General features: G+C 43.5%; 1 protein-coding gene and 1 long non-coding RNA gene across 2 annotated transcripts; both read left to right on the top strand.

Annotated features, from left to right (window-relative positions):
* Positions 1-13,265: 13,265 nt before the first annotated feature.
* LOC119359398 lies at positions 13,266-16,038 on the top strand. The gene is made up of 5 exons (XM_037625606.1): positions 13,266-13,299; positions 13,908-14,801; positions 15,355-15,443; positions 15,524-15,620; positions 15,721-16,038. The coding sequence occupies exons 2-3, from the start codon at positions 13,916-13,918 to the stop codon at positions 15,360-15,362; spliced, it is 894 nt and encodes a 297-aa protein (XP_037481503.1). The 5' UTR covers positions 13,266-13,299; positions 13,908-13,915; the 3' UTR covers positions 15,363-15,443; positions 15,524-15,620; positions 15,721-16,038.
* Positions 16,039-16,081: 43 nt separating this feature from the next.
* On the top strand, positions 16,082-16,839 carry LOC119359397. Its single transcript, XR_005172515.1, has 4 exons — positions 16,082-16,167; positions 16,253-16,305; positions 16,395-16,489; positions 16,567-16,839. It is a non-coding gene; the product is annotated as an uncharacterized LOC119359397 (long non-coding RNA).
* Positions 16,840-19,786: the final 2,947 nt, after the last annotated feature.

Raw genomic sequence — 19,786 nt, 5'->3', positions numbered from 1 at the left:
TGAAAGCTAATTTAGAGTTTGGGGAAGGTTTAGGATTGACGTACTGTGATTTCCCTGCTAAATTTACGTGGGATAGTGCTGATAGGTCATGGCATGTTAGAGAGGGCTGCCAAAAGATAGGCCGCATTTACTATGTTCACCCAACAGGTGGCGAGTTGTATTACTTGCGGATGCTTCTTATGATTGTAAAAGGAGCAACGAGTTACGAAGACCTTAGAACCTTTGAGGGTGTTGTTTACGGTACTTTCAAAGAGGCGTGCGCAGCTAGAGGTTTACTGGGTGATGATCTAGAATGGTACCGTGCAGTTGATGAGGCGTCCGTCTGGGGTTGTGGGCCAAGCCTTCGACAGTTGTTTGTTACTATGCTTATTCATTGTGGGGTTAGGTATGAGAGATTGTTCTTTGAGCGGTACTGGGTTACGCTTGCTGATGATATTAAACATCGTGTTAGGCTTGCCATGGGTAATCTTGAATATGAAATGCCAAATGACCAACTTAGAGACCTGTTGCTTCAGGAGCTGGCTGATGTGTTTGTTAAAAATGGGGCTCAGATAAGCGACTTCAATCTCCCTCCTAAAACATCCTTTGAAATGACTTTCTACGAAAATAGGTTGATCCATGAGGAACTATCGTATGACTCTGAAAAACTTGCAAAGGAAGCGATAATTTTTTCTTGGGATGCTTAATGTTGATCAACGAGCTGCTTACCAAACTATTGTTGACTGTGTTTTACAAGAAAATTCTGGTGTTTTCTTCGTCTCTGGGTATGGTGGCACTAGGAAAACTTTTCTGTGGAATGCTATAATCTCTCTTCTCAGGGGACAAAAAAATTGTTTTGACTGTTGCGTCTTCGGGTGTTGCGGCTTTGTTACTTGCGGGTGGTAGGACTGCTCATTCTCGATTTAAAATACCTATTTTAATAGACCAGACCACCCTGTGTGATATCAAAAGAGGCACGCACTTGGCCAATCTTATAAGAGATACCTCTTTGATCATCTGGGATGAAGCACTTATGACAAGCAGAAGATGCTTTGAGTGCTTAGATCGAACTTTGCGTGACCTTTTGTCTTGTGATGACCCTTTTCTTGCTGATGTTCCATTTGGGGGGGAAATTGTTGTATTGGGAGGTGACTTTAGACAAATATTACCTGTTATTGAAGGTGGGTCTAGACCAGAGATTGTCGATGCAACCATAACAAATTCTCCTATTTGGAAATCTATTTTGGTCCTGCGTTTGTCCATCAACATGCGTCTCTCAATGCCTGGTGCAGATCCTGTGTTACAGCAAGGTGTGGCATTGTTTAGTAAGTGGGTGTTAGATCTTGGAGATGGAAAACTCCCAGCAACCAAAAGGGAAGGAGAGTCTGAAGCCACATGGATAAAAATACCTGATGACCTATTGATTCATACTGACGGAGATAACATTTCTGCCATAGTTTCGTCGACTTATACAGATTTTCTTGCAAACTATGATAAACCTGGGTACCTTCGTGAGCGAGCTATTCTAACCCCAACCAATGAGGTGGCTGAGAAGGTTAATATTTATGTTATGTCCCTTGTGCCGCAGAGTGGTCGAGAGTACTTAACCTGCGACTCAATATTTGAAGCCGCTGATACTGTGAAAGAAAGCAATGTTTTTTATCCGCCAGAGGTTTTGAACGCGGTTTCTATGATAAATTTCCTTGAGCATAGAATATTCTTGAAACCCGATGTTCCTATCATGCTTCTTAGAAATTTGAGTCAAGCCAACGGCCTGTGCAATGGGACTCGCCTGATTGTTAGAGAGTTGGCTGATCGTGTGATTCAGGCTGTTATTATGACGGATTCTCATATTGGAAGCGTTGTCTACATACCCAGAATAGAATTGACAGGGAAGAAAACCAAATGGCCTTTCATCTTGAAGCGACGACAGTTTCCTATCAGATTGTGCTATGCGATGACGATAAATAAAAGTCAGGGTCAGACCTTATCTTCTGTTGGAATATATCTGAAGCAGCCTGTGTTTACTCATGGGCAGCTTTATGTTGCTGTGTCACGCGTCACGTCTAGGAAATCCCTTAAGTTTCTTATAGAAGATAAAGATGAGAAGTGCACGTCTGAGACACGAAATATCGTATACCCCGAGGTTTATGCCTCGGCTGGTTCCTTTTGATCTTTCTCGTGTTGATCCTGTAGTGGTTACATATGCCTCTGCTTTTGTTCGGACTGTTTGTAACACTTTATGCTTTCCTGCTATAGCTGATTAGCATGTCTACAATCACTACTGCATGCGCATATTTAGTATCGTTGCCTTACCTGTCATTATACTCTTTTGCCATGCTTTGGACAAACTTGCTGGCCCTGTGGTGTGAATATGCTTTTGGTCGTTTCCTTAAGTTCTCTTGTCCTGCTCGGTACTGTCTTTTGAGTGTGCCTGTCCTGTAACCCAGGACTTGGGACATGTCTCGTGTGATCTCGTCCGTCCCTACCGCTGTATCTTGCAGATCACATTTTTCTTCATGCAAGGTTCTTTTCTATATCATTGGCAGTTTGTAAATGTGTGCCATTTAATACCCTCTGTTACTATTTTTTCGGCTTTATATGTGCTCTCCTTGACGCTCACTCCTTTCAAACTACTGTTTCCTTTTTACAGATGGAGTTTTGCTCTTTGTCTCAGCTTCGCCAGGGTACCACCATCTGGCGCATTCGTGTTTATGTCTCTAGGTTGTGGCAGCATCGTGGTGGAACTGACCACGGCCCTATCAAGCATACAGATATGGTCCTTTTGGATGCACAGGTATAGTGTCCGCGCCCCTTTTAAATGGTTGTCATCGTCCACAGAAATTTACATATCCTTGTTTGTATGGTTACTTATACTCTGCTCCTTCGAATGATAGGGCAATCACATGTACGCTGAGGTCCCAGAGAAGAATGTTGATAGCTTCATCGATCGTATCGAAGAGGGGAAGATATATGACATCCGAAAGTTCCTGGTGTTCCCAAGGAAATACGTTTTTAGACCGGTGGAGGGTCATTCAATGATAAAGTTTACGAAGCGCACTGAGCTTGTGGAGAGGACTGGAATGGAGGCGGAGTTCCCCTTCTGTATGTATGCGCTTACTCCGATAGCTCACCTCCCCAGGCCAGCAGACATGCCTGAGCGCTTTACAGGTGATTCTGCAATTGATCAGCTTTTGTATTTTGTGCTTAGCTGGGGATCTTCAATAACCTCTTTTCCTTGCCTAGATGTCATTGGATTGGTTACTGGAATTTCTGAAGCTGTTCAGTATGTTAGTGCAAGCAGGACTGAGCCTTCTACTAAACGAGTTATTCATTTGAAAGATCTCACGTATGATCCTGATGTTTGCTTTGTCTTCAGAAGCATGTAATTTTTGCAAATGGTTCCCTGTACCTAAGCACATATTGATTTAATTTATGCAGGGGTCATCAGATCACTGTCATACTGTGGGAGAAGCAGCCCTGAATTTTGAAGCTGATGAGGTGATGGAGCTCGGCAGCACCGAACCTGTCATAGTCATCCTTGTTGGTACATTGGTCAAGACTTATGATGGTGAGAATACTTGATTTTGCTTACCTAGGTTGTTACATCTCATATTTGGTACTTGCTTTGGTTTCTCAGTATCATACAAATAATTGTGGGCTCTTCCTTTAACAGGTCACAGGGGTGTGAGCGGCAGTGCCACCTGCCGATGGTACATCAATGAAGACCTTCCTGATATCCGTGACTTCCGCAACAGGTGATTTAGTTTGTTCCTTCCTCAGCATCCAATCTTTGTCTGTATGCACGCCTACCGATTGTTGCTCGCCAAATCTTCTTAACCGACTTCAAATGACCAATGATGTGGGTCATCTATGTTTCAGACCATGATTCTTGTTTGTTGTTGATCTGTAGGCTCCGTGACAATTTTACTGCTATTCAGCATATCAATTTAACTGGACAGACAGCTGCTGAAGTGGATGCACAGGTTAACTTAGAGACAAAAACGGTTCGAGAACTGGCTAATCTTGATATGTTTGATAACCGGGTAATTAACTAACCCAAGTGGTCTTTCCGTTGAGAAACGATTGTTCTTCGACTGTTTTTACCTACACATTTCCCTGCTTTGGTTATAGGATGCCCGGTTCTTTTGCACGGCTGTTCTCAGCAGACTTAATCCTTCTCAGCGTTGGTGGTTCTCTTCATGCACTACCTGTCACAAGTCTTCCCTTCCGGATGTACTGCCTACAGATGCTCAGATCCAGCTTGTGCTGGAATAGATGCAATACCAAGGTAACTATCTGTTTGGAGAACCGTGCCCGCTACCATATGAGCTATTCGTTTCGGTTTGTTGCTTTTATTGAGATACACCCGTGCCTTGTCTTGAAGGTACCGGATTTGTTACGTTGCAAGAGATGATGATGCAGAGGTTAATGAGCCTGGTGAGGCTGAATTTGTCTTCTTTGACAGAGTGGGAAGGGAGCTGGTTGGAGCACCCCTCATAAGTATTTTGCGCCATGGGCGATCACCTATTGCCCCACTTCTAGAGATTGTCCAGTATGCCCGCGGAGACCCTGTCACACCACGAGAGCTCTCTGCTGTTATATCAAGGAAATTCCGTTTTGTTGTCTCCATATCAAGCAAGTGTTTCACCAGTGATGGTGATGAGCTGTCATTCCAGGTGCTTAGGATTGACACGCCTCTAGGAAAGCAGCCACAGTCTTCAGTAGCGTATCGAGCTTCAAGTGTGACAACTGGAGCAACTAGCTCAGGGTCTTTGCCAAATGAGAGTCCTCCTCCTTTAACAGCTCTATGTGCATCATCCAGCAGTCTGCCCCCTGGAAGTTCCACTCCCCCACCTTTGGTTGTCAACACCCCTGAGGTTCAACTCTATTCTTATCGTGTTTGCTCTTATAGATTGGTTACTTCCTCTGTTTCTTTGCTTTGCCCAGTCTTTTGATCGGTTTTTTCCTTTTCGATAAGAGCCAGGCTCTGCTTTCTGCTTTGTCATCCCCGCCTTCTGTGACGAAGCCAAGTGTGGCTAGGTCCGTGCAGTTACACTCAAATTAACATTTTCCTTTTGAGCTGGTGATGCACCTTTGTGTTTCATACATTTTCTCTATTTTTATAGTGGTGTGGCATCTGAGGTTAAATCAAAGGCTCAACGGGGACTCTTCAAGGACAATACGCCTGTCTCGGCTACCCCGGTGATATCTGATCCAGTTGACAATCCTCTTGATGATGAAGGATACGACGGCTTGGTAATTTCCCCATCATCTGCCTTTGCAAGTATGTCTTGCCGGTCTATACTTATTTATGTGTACATGTTTGCTCCCACAGGCCAGCGGGTCTGTCGCTGAGCAGGAGAGATCACCACTGCTTGCTGGTTCCACCGAGACAGATGCCCTGCTAATACCTGATCAGGCTTCCGATGCAAAGAAGTAAGCTCTGTTTCTTTACTTATGTCCCGGCGTTTTGCTTCCATTGCAAAACGATCTAATTTACCTTACTGTTTTCAGACCTCGCCTGCCCGTGCCTGTTGATGCTCGAGGCAACCCGAGCAAGCGAGGCAAGAAGAAGTAGGAATACCGCCTGGGTAAGCACAGAGTGTTCTTTTCCATGATTTCATTTTAGGTGTCTTGTGACCTCCATTTACACCGACCGTTCTCATTGATGATTTTTTATTTTCCTGGCTGCTGTTCCAGGAGGCAACGCAACTTTTGGAGATCCAACGCTTTTGGGTAGCATCATTGTAAATTGGCGATTCCTTGCTGGTATGCTTGTACGAGCAATTCCCCTGCTTGAGCTACCGCTCGCAGGCACTTAACACCACATCACTTGGTTGCTTATGGGTGACGATGACTGCGATCAGTCATGTTGCTGTCCATCTGGACTATCATGCTACCTGGCTAGAAACCGTCTTTTTGACAGGTTTGGATGGCTTGGCTCACTTTTTACAGTTTCATTTCCAGGTTTAAATATGTATGATATCTTGTGCTTATTACTTGTCCGTTGCATCTGTCCAGGATACATGATCAATGCATCCATGCATGCCCTAGACTCGATGCCCGTGGTGAAATGGGAAGGCGAGTGGCTGGACATGCCCTGTGAAGTACTTTTGGCCCTGTTGTTTTAGTTTCGGTCACGGCGATATCCGTGTGCGAAGGGTAAAAGTACTTGTGTCAGGATTATTACCTTTGTAAATGAAAAGGCGAATGATACACTCTGATCACATCGTCGTGGCTCTGCTTTGTTCTCCAGATGTTTATGAATCGTTGAACCTAATCTATGCCCATGTTGTCCTTCTTATTTTAATTTGTGTAAGCTTCACCTCTTGCCTCCCCTGTGGGTTGTTTCTTATGTCTTGCTCGGTTCTGGTGTTAGCAGGTTACCCTGATAAATTATTTGGCAAAGTAAGCGTCCTGTATTATCCTGTGTATCATGTTTGGTACATCCTCGTAGCCCCTCTGGTTCGTACCCCTCCTGGAGGACCTCTGCTTATGCAAGGTTTGCACCATGCACAAGACATTTTATATCTGTTTCAACCAGCCACCACTATATAGGCAGGTCTGTAATCGATCTGAACCATGGCCAGGTTCAGAGCTATATAAACCTCTCATGTACTGCCGACTCTGGATTCTCGACCTGCCTCTTTAGTTTGAGTAAGTGAGCTAGCTACATTCATCCATATGATAGTATATATTTTTCTCTTTTAATTTTCAATCATTATATTATAAAAGCGGGGTTGATGCATCCACGGCCCGCTTGCTATTACCTTTCTATTTTTTCCATGAGAACCATCCGAGGCTTTAACCCTCTCATGGGCTTCTGGTTTGGCCCACCTGTATATCGGTCTGCATATATACTGTCTGTCTGCTCCGTTAGGTCTCCAGCTTGGTTTTTCCCCCTTCAGTCGGCGGCGCCTCTAGGGTTTTGACTTCTCATCCTTCTGGTAAGTTTCTTCTTGCTTCCATTCTCCTCTTCTGATGTAATGGTGTGCCACCCTATACCCCAAATGTCTGGGCCTTATCATTGCTTTCCTCGACGTGCCATTACGTGTTCCTAAGCTTCTACGTGCCTAATCTCCTTGCACGTCTTTTTGATTCTGATTGTATCGATCTAGAGTACCCACATCTTCTTTGCCTTATTCTTCTCACAGCTGGAAGCTAACAACAGTTCTTGGTGCCATTCTTGCCAGATGACTTGTGTTGCTCTGTCTGATCTGCACGTCGGCTGGGACAAACAGTCTGTCTGTGTTCGCCTATCACGCCTATGGCATTACCGTGGTGGTTTGGAGAATGGACCTGTCAAAGTTGTGCACATGGTTCTTCTGGATGCTCAGGTACGAATTAAAGATATTTAGAAGTATATTCCTGATTCTCGGCGCTGCTGTCTGTCTAGGATAATGCGTTACTTTTGTAGGGTAACCATGGTTACGCAACTGTCCCAACGGATATTCTTGGCGCTTATATTGACATGCTACATGAGGGCGTGGTCTATGAATTTAGTCGATTTGCCGTGCATCCTCGGCCAATCATTTTGAACCCCGTCGACGCACCGTTGATGATCAAGTTTACACAATTTACAGTCATAAAGAACTGTTTCCACCTAAACGACGAGTTCCCGGAGTGGACATTCCACTTGACTCCAATTAACGAGCTACCCCCTGCAAATGATACTCCTCAGAACTACATAGGTGATGCAAATTACACCAATGGTTCTTCTTATGTTCTACAATCGGTTATTCTGCATAAATTGATGTCTGTTAAGTAGTAAGTTTCACATTTTCTCATGTAGATGTTATCGGAGTCATTACGGCAATCTCTCCTATGAAAGCTATTCGGGTGCCTCACACACTTAGCCGAGTATTCAAGCGACATGTACTCCTATCTGATCATAAGTATGTGTTCTGGTTTCTTATCTTCATGTATTGTTTTATTTTGCTACTAGCCACTTTTCCATGGCATCTCATCCTATCGGTACCCCTCTGTTCTCTTATTATTTTAGTGGCAATGAGCTTGGGATAACCCTTTGGGGTGAAAGAGCTGTTCGATTTAACGGAGAAAGTGTTCATTTTATGGGTCAAACAGAACCAGCTGTAGTCATCTTTGTTGGCGCCACCGTTTTTGTTAATGAAGGTTCGCTAAGAAACGGACTGATGGATGGGTGCACTTCTTTCTTATTGTCTTTGTGTGTTTGACGATTGTGACATTTGCCATAAGCTAGGATCTAAAGAATTGTCTGGAGGATGTGCCTGCAAATGGTATGTCAACCATGACATACCAGATATAAGTGTATTTAGGAGCAGGTAAGGAGTGTTGGGCTATTCATATGACATCCCTTCTTTCTGATTTATACTTATGTACTGTGTCGTCTTTGTTTGTCAGGCTCCCGCCCTCGTTCCCAGCAATTGAGCACCTTCCTGCGCCGTCTAGGATTGTCCTCCAGGCCCAACATGCTGATGTCCTTCCTACGGCGTTATTAATCCATCTCATGAACATTAATTTATATCACAAGGAGGTAACAATGTTGTCCCTGATAGTATTGACTGTCTGTCTATAGTGTTTGCGATTTGTGCATTTGCAAGAATGCTGCTGATACACCGCCTTCTTTTGCATCATAGGCAGGTACATTTCGATGCAACGTGATGGTTACAAGGGTTTCGCATTTGAAAAAATGGTGGGCCACCTTCTGTACAGACTGCCACTATATGTCCATGCCAGCTGCGACGTCACTCACTCAGCCTGATGTATATACATGTGGACGTCGTAGCTGTTCATGTACCAGTGCAACAGTCGGGTAAGAAGAGCTCGCAATTGCATTTGTTCGTAGTGTTCCTTTTGCTTCGCTTATAGTTTGTTTGCTAATGACCAGGTACACATTATTTGTCCTTGCAAAAGACCGAAGCGGAGAAGCCGAGTTTGAGTTGTTTGGAGCAAAAGGGCAGCAGATTGTCGGTCGATCTGCTGGCCAGGTCATTCGCAACAACATGCGTCATGACCCTACTATTCACAATGTTCATGTGGCGGCCTCGATGGTCAGGAAAATTCCTCCTGAACTTTTAGGCTTGCTTGGCATGAAATGCACGTTTCATGTTCGTGCGTCGTCTGACGGCTTCTTTGGAAGGTGGCCGGCGTTTCATGTCAATGCTATTGAATCATTCGAGGCTCTGAAGACCAACCTCTCTGTCATGGATCTGCTTACCCAATCGTGAAGCCACACCGCCGTGCAACTGCTCATGAAATCAATGTAGATGTTCCATGCAGTTGATCTGTACCCTGCTAACTGCACTCTTGATCTTTTGGCCTAACCCTTTTTATTACGATGAATGTAGATACACCAGTATGTATGGACCACCTTATATTAGCTACGCCTTTGTTATCTTTTGCCTTAGGCTCAGGCTACTCTCAAAAAGACGATAAGATAAGGCATTTTTTCACATTCCAGTTGGCTGGCTGATCAATTTATTTTCCTAAATGTACGTCTACTTGTCCTCATGCTATGTTAATGCTCATCTAAATTCTAGGCTTGTGATGCGAACGCTATACTGTCTACGACTGAAGTGGTCGGTTATAAGCAATTTATACCATGCCTTTTTGTTTGTTTTGCCGTTGCATTCTTCATTGCAAGTAGATTTTTATGAGGGTATAACAGTTTAGCCCATGCCTCCAGCCTTGGTTTCTGTTATACTGGTAGGTGCTATTGGTTCTCCCATGGAGGGGCGATGCTCACAAAATAACATTTGTACTTCGGTTACACATGAATTCAGTATCAAACCAAATCTAAAATCCAAATCTTGTCCAGCAAGTTGAAACAATGTTCATCGCTCTCAAATTTTATTCATCAAATATTAAAAGTTGTTCCTCGTTGTTAAAAAATCCTCATATAAATTTGTTCGTTAAATTAAATAAAACATTTATATATTTAGTTTTCTATTACTTTTGTTAATTTTTTTATCCTTTCTAATTACGAATTACTCCTTAGAAAGAAGATACGTAAAATCAAAAAAAAACAAGAGCAAAAGTAATAGAAAATTAAATAAACAAACTGAAACATTCCGCCTCGTTCATGGCCCGGCCCAATAGGTATTTGGCCGCACGGCATCGGCTCGTTTAACATGTAGAGACGCCTGACGCAGTGTGCGGCCCATCTAAATTCTTTTGGGCTTCCGTTCGCCCGACCCGTAGGCACAGGCTCGTTGTATTTCCTTCTCTGCTTTATCCAAACTAGGTCACACCTGGGTCATTTCGTTCCCCTTCTCGACTGCGTTTTGCCCTAGCCTCTTGCCGCGCCGCCGCCGCCTGCCATCGAGCCTCCCGTCTGCGCCTGCACCTCCCCCTTGCTGCCTCGGCTTCTCTGTGAAGGTACAACTGCACTTCGATCGCTAGATGACCTTGCTTTCTTTTCCCGTTCGGTTGATGCTTTCGTCTTCTTCATCTTTAAGATCCACCGATTGCGCTTTCAGGTTTCTATGTCTGGCCAGAAGCCCCAGGATCACGGCTCTTCGAGCTCGGCTTCCTCCAACAACAATAATCTGCGTGCACTTGCCCAGGTTGGTCCGGCCATGCTCTTTCCTTTGTTTAGTTTCCATGGTAGGGGCAAGACGCTTTCTCTTTGATAGATATATAGACGACGATATGTACCCTGGACACAGGTTGGGTTAAACGAAAAAGAAACTGAAATAAGAAATTGGATTTGTGTGGATAGGCAGTTTGATTAAACAAACATCCAGCAATTTTGATGGTTCAGAACTGTTAGATTATAGTTAGGTATGCTACTATTGAAAGGTTACACACAGTTCGGTGCACCTTCTCTGTCCTTGCCTTCTTGGCTGATTAAGTGCTATATAGTTTTCTTGATTGAGTAAATCAAACCATTTATTGCTCGCCTTGATATTCTTAAAATCATTCCTATACATATAATAGTGTTCTGCTATTCGTCCGTTGATAATTCACATCCTGTCGTACTGCAGGATGCCACAAGGGTGTTCAAAATTCCACACAAGTTGATACTTGAGATGCTCCTTGCAAACCTTGGCCTAGGCCCACCCCAGTATGAGTATGTTGTCCATGAGGATAGTAAAGTTTGCGTTACCGTTAACTTCAACACTTCTGGTCTGGATCCTGGAGGCTCAATTGTTGACGTGTCTGTGCCTGGAGAGTATTGCATGGACGAGGTCACTGCCGAAGATAGCGCTGCTATCAAAGCAGTCATATACATAGAAACTATGACCAACATGGTTGTCAGAGACATAAACTATGCAAAAACAAAGCGCCAGGAAAATCGTATCGCCTTCCTTGAAAATCGGATCAAAGAATCAGAAGTCAAAGGCAAGAAGCTTAGCAGAGGTTGGCATCTGTCTACCAGATATATGTACTACTTTTTTGAACAAATGCGAAATGCGGCTGCGATGAACCTCCCTTTTGGAGATCTCCCAGATGTAGTTGAATACAGGAGCGGTCGTCTCGCAAGGGCGCTGCAAAGAAGAATGTAATGATGAATATCCTTTACCCCAGGATATCACCAGCTGCATTATCCGTGGAAATATCTTCTAATTCTGTATATAGGATGATTAAGATCTGCCCGCTTTTGTTTATGCACTGCTACCATCTAGGTTAAACTAGGCTCTATCGAACATGCCTTTTCTCGTTTAATGAGATGAAGGCAGTGATTCCCTCGTTTCATATTTACTATTATGTACCATTTTTACACTGTCATCTGTGCCTGACTCTACCATGCTTCCTGTGCTCAGCCAATTTAATTATGCATATCCTTTGTCTGACAGAATTATCATAGCTTCATCCTCACCCAATTAATTTCTCTTTTTCATAGATGATGATATGGAGATCATAGAGATTTCGGGTACATATCTACTTGGAGGTATATTAGATAAGCTCGACCTTCCAACACCGCTCTATCACTCTCAGACACATCCAAGGGGCCAGTTTGTGACTAATGTTACATTTTATCCCTCGAAAGAGCATCTGCGACACCCGCCTACACCGGTCCAGCTCTCGAGCTCTCCCCTGCATAACTTGCAGAGCACAATAGATGTAGTATCTCAAAAGGCAATACACTATATGGAAGATAACCAAAGGAAGGTCTTGCAAGACTACAACTATATTGAATTGAAAAGATCAGAGGAGGCCAACTTACAACTTACTGACCTACTAGCTGAGAAAGATGAAAGGATCAAAGGATTAGCAACGACCACTGGTAACTACATAGGTACTGTCTTTTCAATCTGTGATCGGATATCTTCCTTGGTTGTATCTGAGTCACTTCCACCTCGGCCCACGCTAGGCGTTGAGTGGGCTAGGAAGATTTCAGAAGTTAATCGTGTTGTTACTCGCCTGAGCAAGCTTTCACATGATGCGCTTCAGCTCCTCGGAGTTGCATTTGGTTATCCAGAGGAACAGAACGACGGTGACTCGGATGGCCACATCCTCGACCTTTAGAATTTACACGACCAACTGTGAAGACAATTTACTTGTTGTCCTCTTGGTTCGTGTGCTGTAATCCCGGTGATTTGGTGTTGAACTTAATTATTACATGCGCCTATATAACTACCTTATTCTATCCTAGATGTGCTGGGCTAACTCCCTCTGTTAAATTCATTCATCTAAAAAATATCGCCTTCTCCGTCGCAGTTGGTTATCGTCGGCCCATCCCAAAAGCATCTTGAATCAGAAGGGTAGATATAGCCCATTAGCAATGATGGCATTTTCCTTTTTCCTACGCGTTTTGTGCTCCTGTGTTAAATCACTCTCGCTGCCCGGTGGGCTTCTCTCGGCTGGGCCCACCGTATCCCAGTGGATGGGTAGGAGTCCTGGTACAAAAGAGCCGGCCTATCGCTAGACCGCTGGTTAGATCACCATCACCAGAAAGGGACACGTGCATCCTCCCTACTTGGCTGGAGCAGCGGCTTCTACTGATCGTCATCGGTGCGGGAGGTGATTCTATTCACTCACCGTCTCACATCTGCATCCAACCACTCGCTCTCATCCCCTTCCTCCACTTCACTCCCCTTGCTTCTCTCCTTGCAGTTCCCCTGAAACATATGCCTAGATCCACGCTGCTGCTCAAATCGATAAGCGATACGAGATGAAGAAGAGCACATCTAGCTACGATTGATCTTTACGGCAGGTATTTCTCCTTCCTCCGTTCTATTTCGATCTGGTTCGTCTATGGACATGGGTTTGCTAGATTTCCTAAGTGCTGTTCCTCCCCGTCTTGCAGCCCGAGCTCTTCCCTTTGATTCGCCGCTTTTGCTAACTCAAGGCCAGCTAAATCATTTGCCAACGCCCGGTTCTTATCAGAAGGTAGATTCTAAAATCTAACCCTACTTACAATAGAGAGTTGCGAGTTAATGGCCCTGAACTTGATGCGAACAGACATGCACCTAGATAAAACACATATCCTATAAATAAAGACACTAATTTGCTACGCCATATGCATGCCCATCTTTAAATATTATTGGTTTATCCCATGTCCTTTCATCATTACTGAACCACATCGACTTGTGGCAATAGCATAATCACCGGCCCTTTTATATGGTTAATAATACTGTGAGGCCTAAATTAACCATACCTGCGTTTTATTCCGACCCAAGCCCTCTGCTAAATGAGATCCTACGTCTCACTTGATTTATGCATACAAAATTACAAATAAGGCATTCATAATTTGTTAGTACTCCTCTTCCGGACAAAACCTCGAACCAAACTACATCTTATAAATTACATACCTGTTGCCTCGCTGAATTTGCTGCATGCGTTGATTTCTCTTTCTCACAAACTACAGCAGACAACGAATAAGAATCATATGTTTGATTGCATCCAAAGCATTGATTTTCTTGCTTACTCTTCCATTTTAAAAATAAACATTGTTTCCGATGTCATTCACTCTTACTACACTATGATTTTTTGACCAGATTTCAACATGGACCCTGTGGACCTTCCTTCCAAAGTCATCCTAGATGCTATGTTTGACAAGGTCGGCCTTCCAATAGCCGCCTACTCTGCACGTGCAGTTCATCGCCGGTGCCTTGAAGTCACTGTCGCCTTTCATCCAATTGCCAGTGAACTGGAGCGTCCTGTTAGTCAGACATATATTTCAACCTCTGCTTTCACTGATCTGGAAGAAGTGCAGAATCATGTTGCGCGTAAAGCCATGGAATTCATGGAGCAGGAACACAGTGTGGTCCCAGGTAATTATAACTATGGCAAACTTGAGTCTGCTAGGCTTAACAACGAGTCACTGCGTGAGCGTCTGAAAGAAAAGGACCGCAATATCGAAATACTGAAAAAGATCAATACATCTCTGGCGCAGCAAATGGAAGAGAAGAGCAACACTCTTGACTCCATTATGAAGACAAACAAAGACATGATGGAGAAGGTGGCTGAAAAAGATGTTGCCATTGAATCCATCAAAAATGTCAATCAAACACTACTGAAGCAGCTTGGTGAGAAACAAGTGATAATAAAAAAACTCAGCAAAGGCTGGGATAACTCACTGGATACTGGATTTTCAGCAACCATCCAACTTCAGTGCCTGATTGATGAGGGCATGTTCCCTGGATCAACGCAGGCAGACATTGAGCTCAATGCGACTCTCCAGAGTGCTCAGCACATATGTGAGTACCTTGAGCAGAACACCATCCTTGCTGTTGAGTACCTGCAGTCCATTGGGACATATCCATATGACCCAAAGCCAGGCTTTACTGATGAGGAAGACAACTGTTCAGTGGACCCCGAACCCGTGCCACCAGAGAATCCACCCTACATGAGAAGCTGGCTGGATGATGAGGAGATCTTTGACAGTGAAGGTAATTGCTCTGCAGACTTAGACACTTTGGCCGAGGAGCACTTCTGATACAACATCGCCAACTTGCCAACGCAATCCTCTTGAGGATCGCTTGGTGGTATCAACTTACTATCTTCCACTGCGTGGTCTCTGCATCTTACATCTGCGCTACGACCGTTGCTCTCCAATGTAATTCCCTACTGAACTTATTATCTATGTAACCTATGTGGCATGTGCTGCACTACTCTACTCTATTATGCACTACCCCAGCCCACTGAACTTATCTATGTAAATTATATGGTATGTACCACGGATGTACTCCATTAACTCCAAGCCTATCGAACTTAACTATGTAAATTATATTCATCGTTGTGCTATTCTGGGCTATGCAATCCTTAGTTTGAACATGCTCTGTTGTATGCTTTGCATCAATGCTATGCCATCTGTGATGTGAGGAACTGCTTCTGTTTAATCGTGTGCATTGACACTAGTTGGCCGCTTATATTCCCATCTAATTTACCTTATCAACATTTCCATTTTTTGACTAACAGCATATAGCATCAATTATTTTACAGGCCACTAAAGGCACCTAGCCCAATGCACATGCAACCCACAAGCCACAAGGACGATGGGGCGGCCCATCAAAAGGGGCCCAACCAGCTAGGTTAACTATATACCACCTCTCTTTGCATACTGTATTTTCAGATCTGTTCCCCTCTCACTCCCGCGACCCTCTTCTTCCAGTCCAGCCGCCGCCATGGATGAACCCCCCTCTGCATTGACAACCTCGCCCGTCAAGCTGCCCACAAATGATGAGCTGTTGGTCAAGGGCTTTCCTCCGGTTAGTTCCAAGTTGTTGTCATCTCATTCTCCTCTTCATTCATCGATTTCATAGCCCATTGCATGCTGACATTTACGTTCTACCTTTTGTTAAATCAAAGCAATCACCTATCTATGTCACCATCAGCAAGCAGTTCATTCTTGAACAAGCAATTGAGAGAATTGGTGGCACAATCCATCCATTCACTTTCACCGACATAGGCAGTGACGATGTGGGCATCTCTGTCTCTATTGACCTGCCCCCGCACAGCAAAAGCCTGTCAAGCACAACAAAGGAATTCCATGGACCATCCATTGAATCTACGTGTGTTGCCGCCCTTGGATACCTTCAGAAAATAGGTATAGTCACGGTAGATGATGCAAATTTTGCGGAGCTGAAAAAATGCAAAAGAAAACTTCAGGCTGAGGAGTTCTGGTCGTCGGCGCTCTACGATCAGGCCAGCGCCCTGCGTGACCATCTCTCTTCGCTGACCACAATCAACCAGGGTCCCCAACCTTCTACGCAAAAGAATACTCCACGGGCCAGTTACCAAATCATGTTGTCCGAGGTAAAACCGCACGGCAAGGTATCTTCATTATCATGTGGTAGCACATACTTCATGCTCGTTTCTCTTATTAGTTGCTTGCCCCCAGGATACCAGTGAAGAAGAAAGTGCATCAACCCCGGTCACAACAAATACTAATAGGTGCTCTCCGTTCCATTTTCTTATCATTGTCTTCAGATACAACCCAGCTGTGGCTTATGTGTCCTAACTACACAATTACTCATTGTCAGCATCGATCGTCTACCTTCTAAAAGTAACAAGAAGATGAGAACCGCACGCCGAACACTATTCCCTGGAAAATAGAGCAGCCCACACGCCATTGCAGGTAAGCATACATCGTCTCCTAGACCCGTCTCAAACGACATCACACATTATTGTCCACAATTTCATATGTTTTTTCAGACTCCCATCATCACAGCAACATGATGGAATAAGTCATTCTCCGAGTCTACGTTGCATTGAACCTTGCCAGATTCAGGACCCGTCGCTTTTGTCATACACGCAGCTTGATCTCGCAGCTGCATGGAACTATCTAAAAATGCATGGAACCCTCTGTTATGCTACTCCACTTAGATGCAAATTACATGCTTTTGTACCTCCCCACGTCTTCCTGTCATGTAATGGACATATTATGATCATATCATATATCTATCTACGTTGAACGAAGGCAGTTTACATTCACGTTTTATTGCCCCTGAACAATGAACATTATAATCTATCTTTTCAGCATGTTAGGATCACCTCCATTAACATCTCTGTGTGCTGTTGTTTGCCCCGTCGTTCGGCGGGCAACGCGCGGCAAGCCGCGCCCCCTATCTAGTTATATCTGTATGTACATGAGAGGACCTGCTGGGAAATGCTCAAAAGAAACAAGCTGCAGAAGCATCGCACTGCCGTGCCCGTCGCCGTGTAGTAATTAAATTAATTATTCCTGGCATCACCAACCATCTACAACAGATTAGAAGCAAATGGTAAGGCCACTGAACTGCCTACTAACTTCTGCTTTGTTTAGTTCTCTTCACACCACATTACCTAAATCATCTCATGTGACTGTACGTATGTCTCTCCCACGTGACCTCCTGCGCCATTGCTAGCGGCAGCCCAAACTAATTTATAGCTATACATCTCTTGGTTCTGAATTGATGCACCACCGCTAGCCATTTTCCTAATCCAATTCAGTCATCAACAGATCACGTTAACGGATCCAGTCCCTCCATGCAAGTTGACTGCATGAGGCAAGATGGAGAGTTTCTTTTAATTTTACCCACAGATGAAGACTACAATGCACGAACGGACATCGTTACAAATGTACTCTCTCCGTCCCATAATGTAAGACGTTTTTTGACTCTACATTCATACTCGTATTTTTTTGTTTGCGATGGATAAATATTAATGGATTTTTTCTGTGATGGAAAGATATTCATGTCTTTCTTTCATCTTTCTGTTCTTTTTTCTAACGCACATCTTTCCGTTCTTAGGTGTGCACCGTTCCGGAGACATATCTGATTGACAGGTGTGTATTTGTACTGTACATATCGACATTGATGTAATTACCTTATAGAAACTGTGACCATCACTTTTTAATTTTTATACTTATATATTAACTAAAATTACGATTTATTAAGAAAATACTTCTCATGACAAAGCCAATAATAATATTTTTACTCATCAATATGATATATTAATAGTTTAAGTTTTTTAATATGTATTACTGCAGGCATTGGAGGAAGTTTTACTCACAAATCAAGGTGCTATATTTTTATTCCAACGATCACTATTTGCACCAGACTCTCACAAAGAACCTGATATTCTGGTTAGTTTTACTCCTACTTCACTAAGTGATGGTGATTCAGTTTTCTACAATATTAGAAATAGGAAAAAAGGAGTGTGGGGAAATAATTACCCACGTAATGTGCACCTACATGTGTTGCACAATGACAACATAACAATATTGTATTCCCTCCAGTCTAAAAATAAATGTTTTAAACATATTGACTACTCCAGTGTGTTTCATATATTTTTGATTGAAAATTAAATCATTATATATATATATACACACATCTGGGCTATTCTGTTACGCGTAACAGAATATTATTCTGTTACCCTTTTTAAACTGACGGTTTGCAGGTGGTTGTACTGATGTTTTGAAGCGGTTGAACTGATGCTTTCAGTTGTGTTTAACAGATCGTCTTCTTTAGTTCAAAAATTTTTTGTAATTTTTTTGTCGGAACGGGGCGTGTAATATATCGTTGGAAAGCTCTTGACAACCATATTTCAAGTATATTGAACGTTTTTGCAAAATCATTATGGTTTAAGAGCAGTATTGAAAAAACATTTTTTTTCAAAACCGAAAACGTGAATCATATTTTGGACTCAATTTTCAAACGGTTTGTCGGAATTGAGCAAATAAGATGACGTTGGAAAGCTGGTGAAAATCCGCATCTTCCATATATGTATTGTTTTTCTAATTTATTTAAAAGTAATTTGAAAATCGGTGAAATTCTGGGCGAAACGTATTTTCGCGATTTTTTCTAAACGGTTTGTCGGATTGACGCAAATGATATGGCATTGGAAAGCTATGGAAAATGCGCAACTTTTGTGTATAGAAATGTTTTTCTAATTCCTTACGATTTAAAAACGAATTCGAATACGGTCAAATTTGATTTTGAACGTGATTTTTTTAAAAAGTTTGTCTAAATATGGCAAATAATATACCGTTGGATAGCTATCAAAAATGCAAAACTTAGTCATGTTGAACATTTTCTCGACTTCGCAACCGTTTAAGAGTAATTTTGAATACGGCATGACGGATCCTGCTGTTTTATCGTCTGAAAAACAGAGTAGTCGTACTGATATATGCGTATGTTTGTACTTAGCTATTTTTTGTAGAGTAATTTTGAATGGTTCCGAAAAAGGGTACTTGTACTGATGCTTGCATGGGTTTGTACTAAGCGTGTTTTCACTAACTAGACTTTGCTCTGTTTTTTGGGTAATATTTTTCTCGTAAGTTTTCAACGGTTTACTGTATCGTCGCCCCTGTACTTGTATGGTTTGTATCATCGAACTGAATGCTATTTTATTCAAAAAGAAAATGTGTTTTTTTTAACTCAACATTTTTTTGACAACGTTGTTCTGAACTTCTCTCATTTTACGACTTGTACTGAGGTACTTACTAAGCAGGATTTTCATGGGGTTCCTTTTTTTGCTTGAATTTTTACAATTTGAATTTCGGCCATTTCTTTTATTCCGAACGGACCACCGTTTTTAACTCGTATTGAGGTACTTACTACGCCCGAACTGGGGTGGCTGTCGCGTGTCTCGGTGAGGAAGAAAACGAAGCTCGGGAGCACGGCTGGATTCGGCCGGCGCCTGGTCCGGTCGGTAGGATGTTGTGCAAGGCGGGGGGTGACAGGAGCAGGGCGGCGAGGCTCGGAGTGGCGGCGCACGGCGGAGGGGCTCGAGGGTGGCGGCGCGGAGCGGGGATGGCGGTGCGCGGCAGCGGAGGGAGGCCTGGACGGCGCGCGGCAGCCGCCGGAGGAGGGGACAGGCCGCGGCAGCCGCCTGAGGGAGTCGGGCGTGGGGTGCGGCGGGGTCGCCGGATGTGGGAGGCGGGGGGCGCAAC

This window comes from Triticum dicoccoides, chromosome 2A, assembly GCF_002162155.2.
Source record: "Triticum dicoccoides isolate Atlit2015 ecotype Zavitan chromosome 2A, WEW_v2.0, whole genome shotgun sequence".
Lineage (NCBI taxonomy): Eukaryota > Viridiplantae > Streptophyta > Magnoliopsida > Poales > Poaceae > Triticum > Triticum dicoccoides.
This window is presented reverse-complemented; position numbering and strand designations above follow the sequence as displayed.

Bases quoted from the DNA above. Each gene is read 5' to 3' on its own strand.
- LOC119359398 (XM_037625606.1), top strand. From the start codon at position 13,916: ATGGACCCTGTGGACCTTCCTTCCAAAGTCATCCTAGATGCTATGTTT.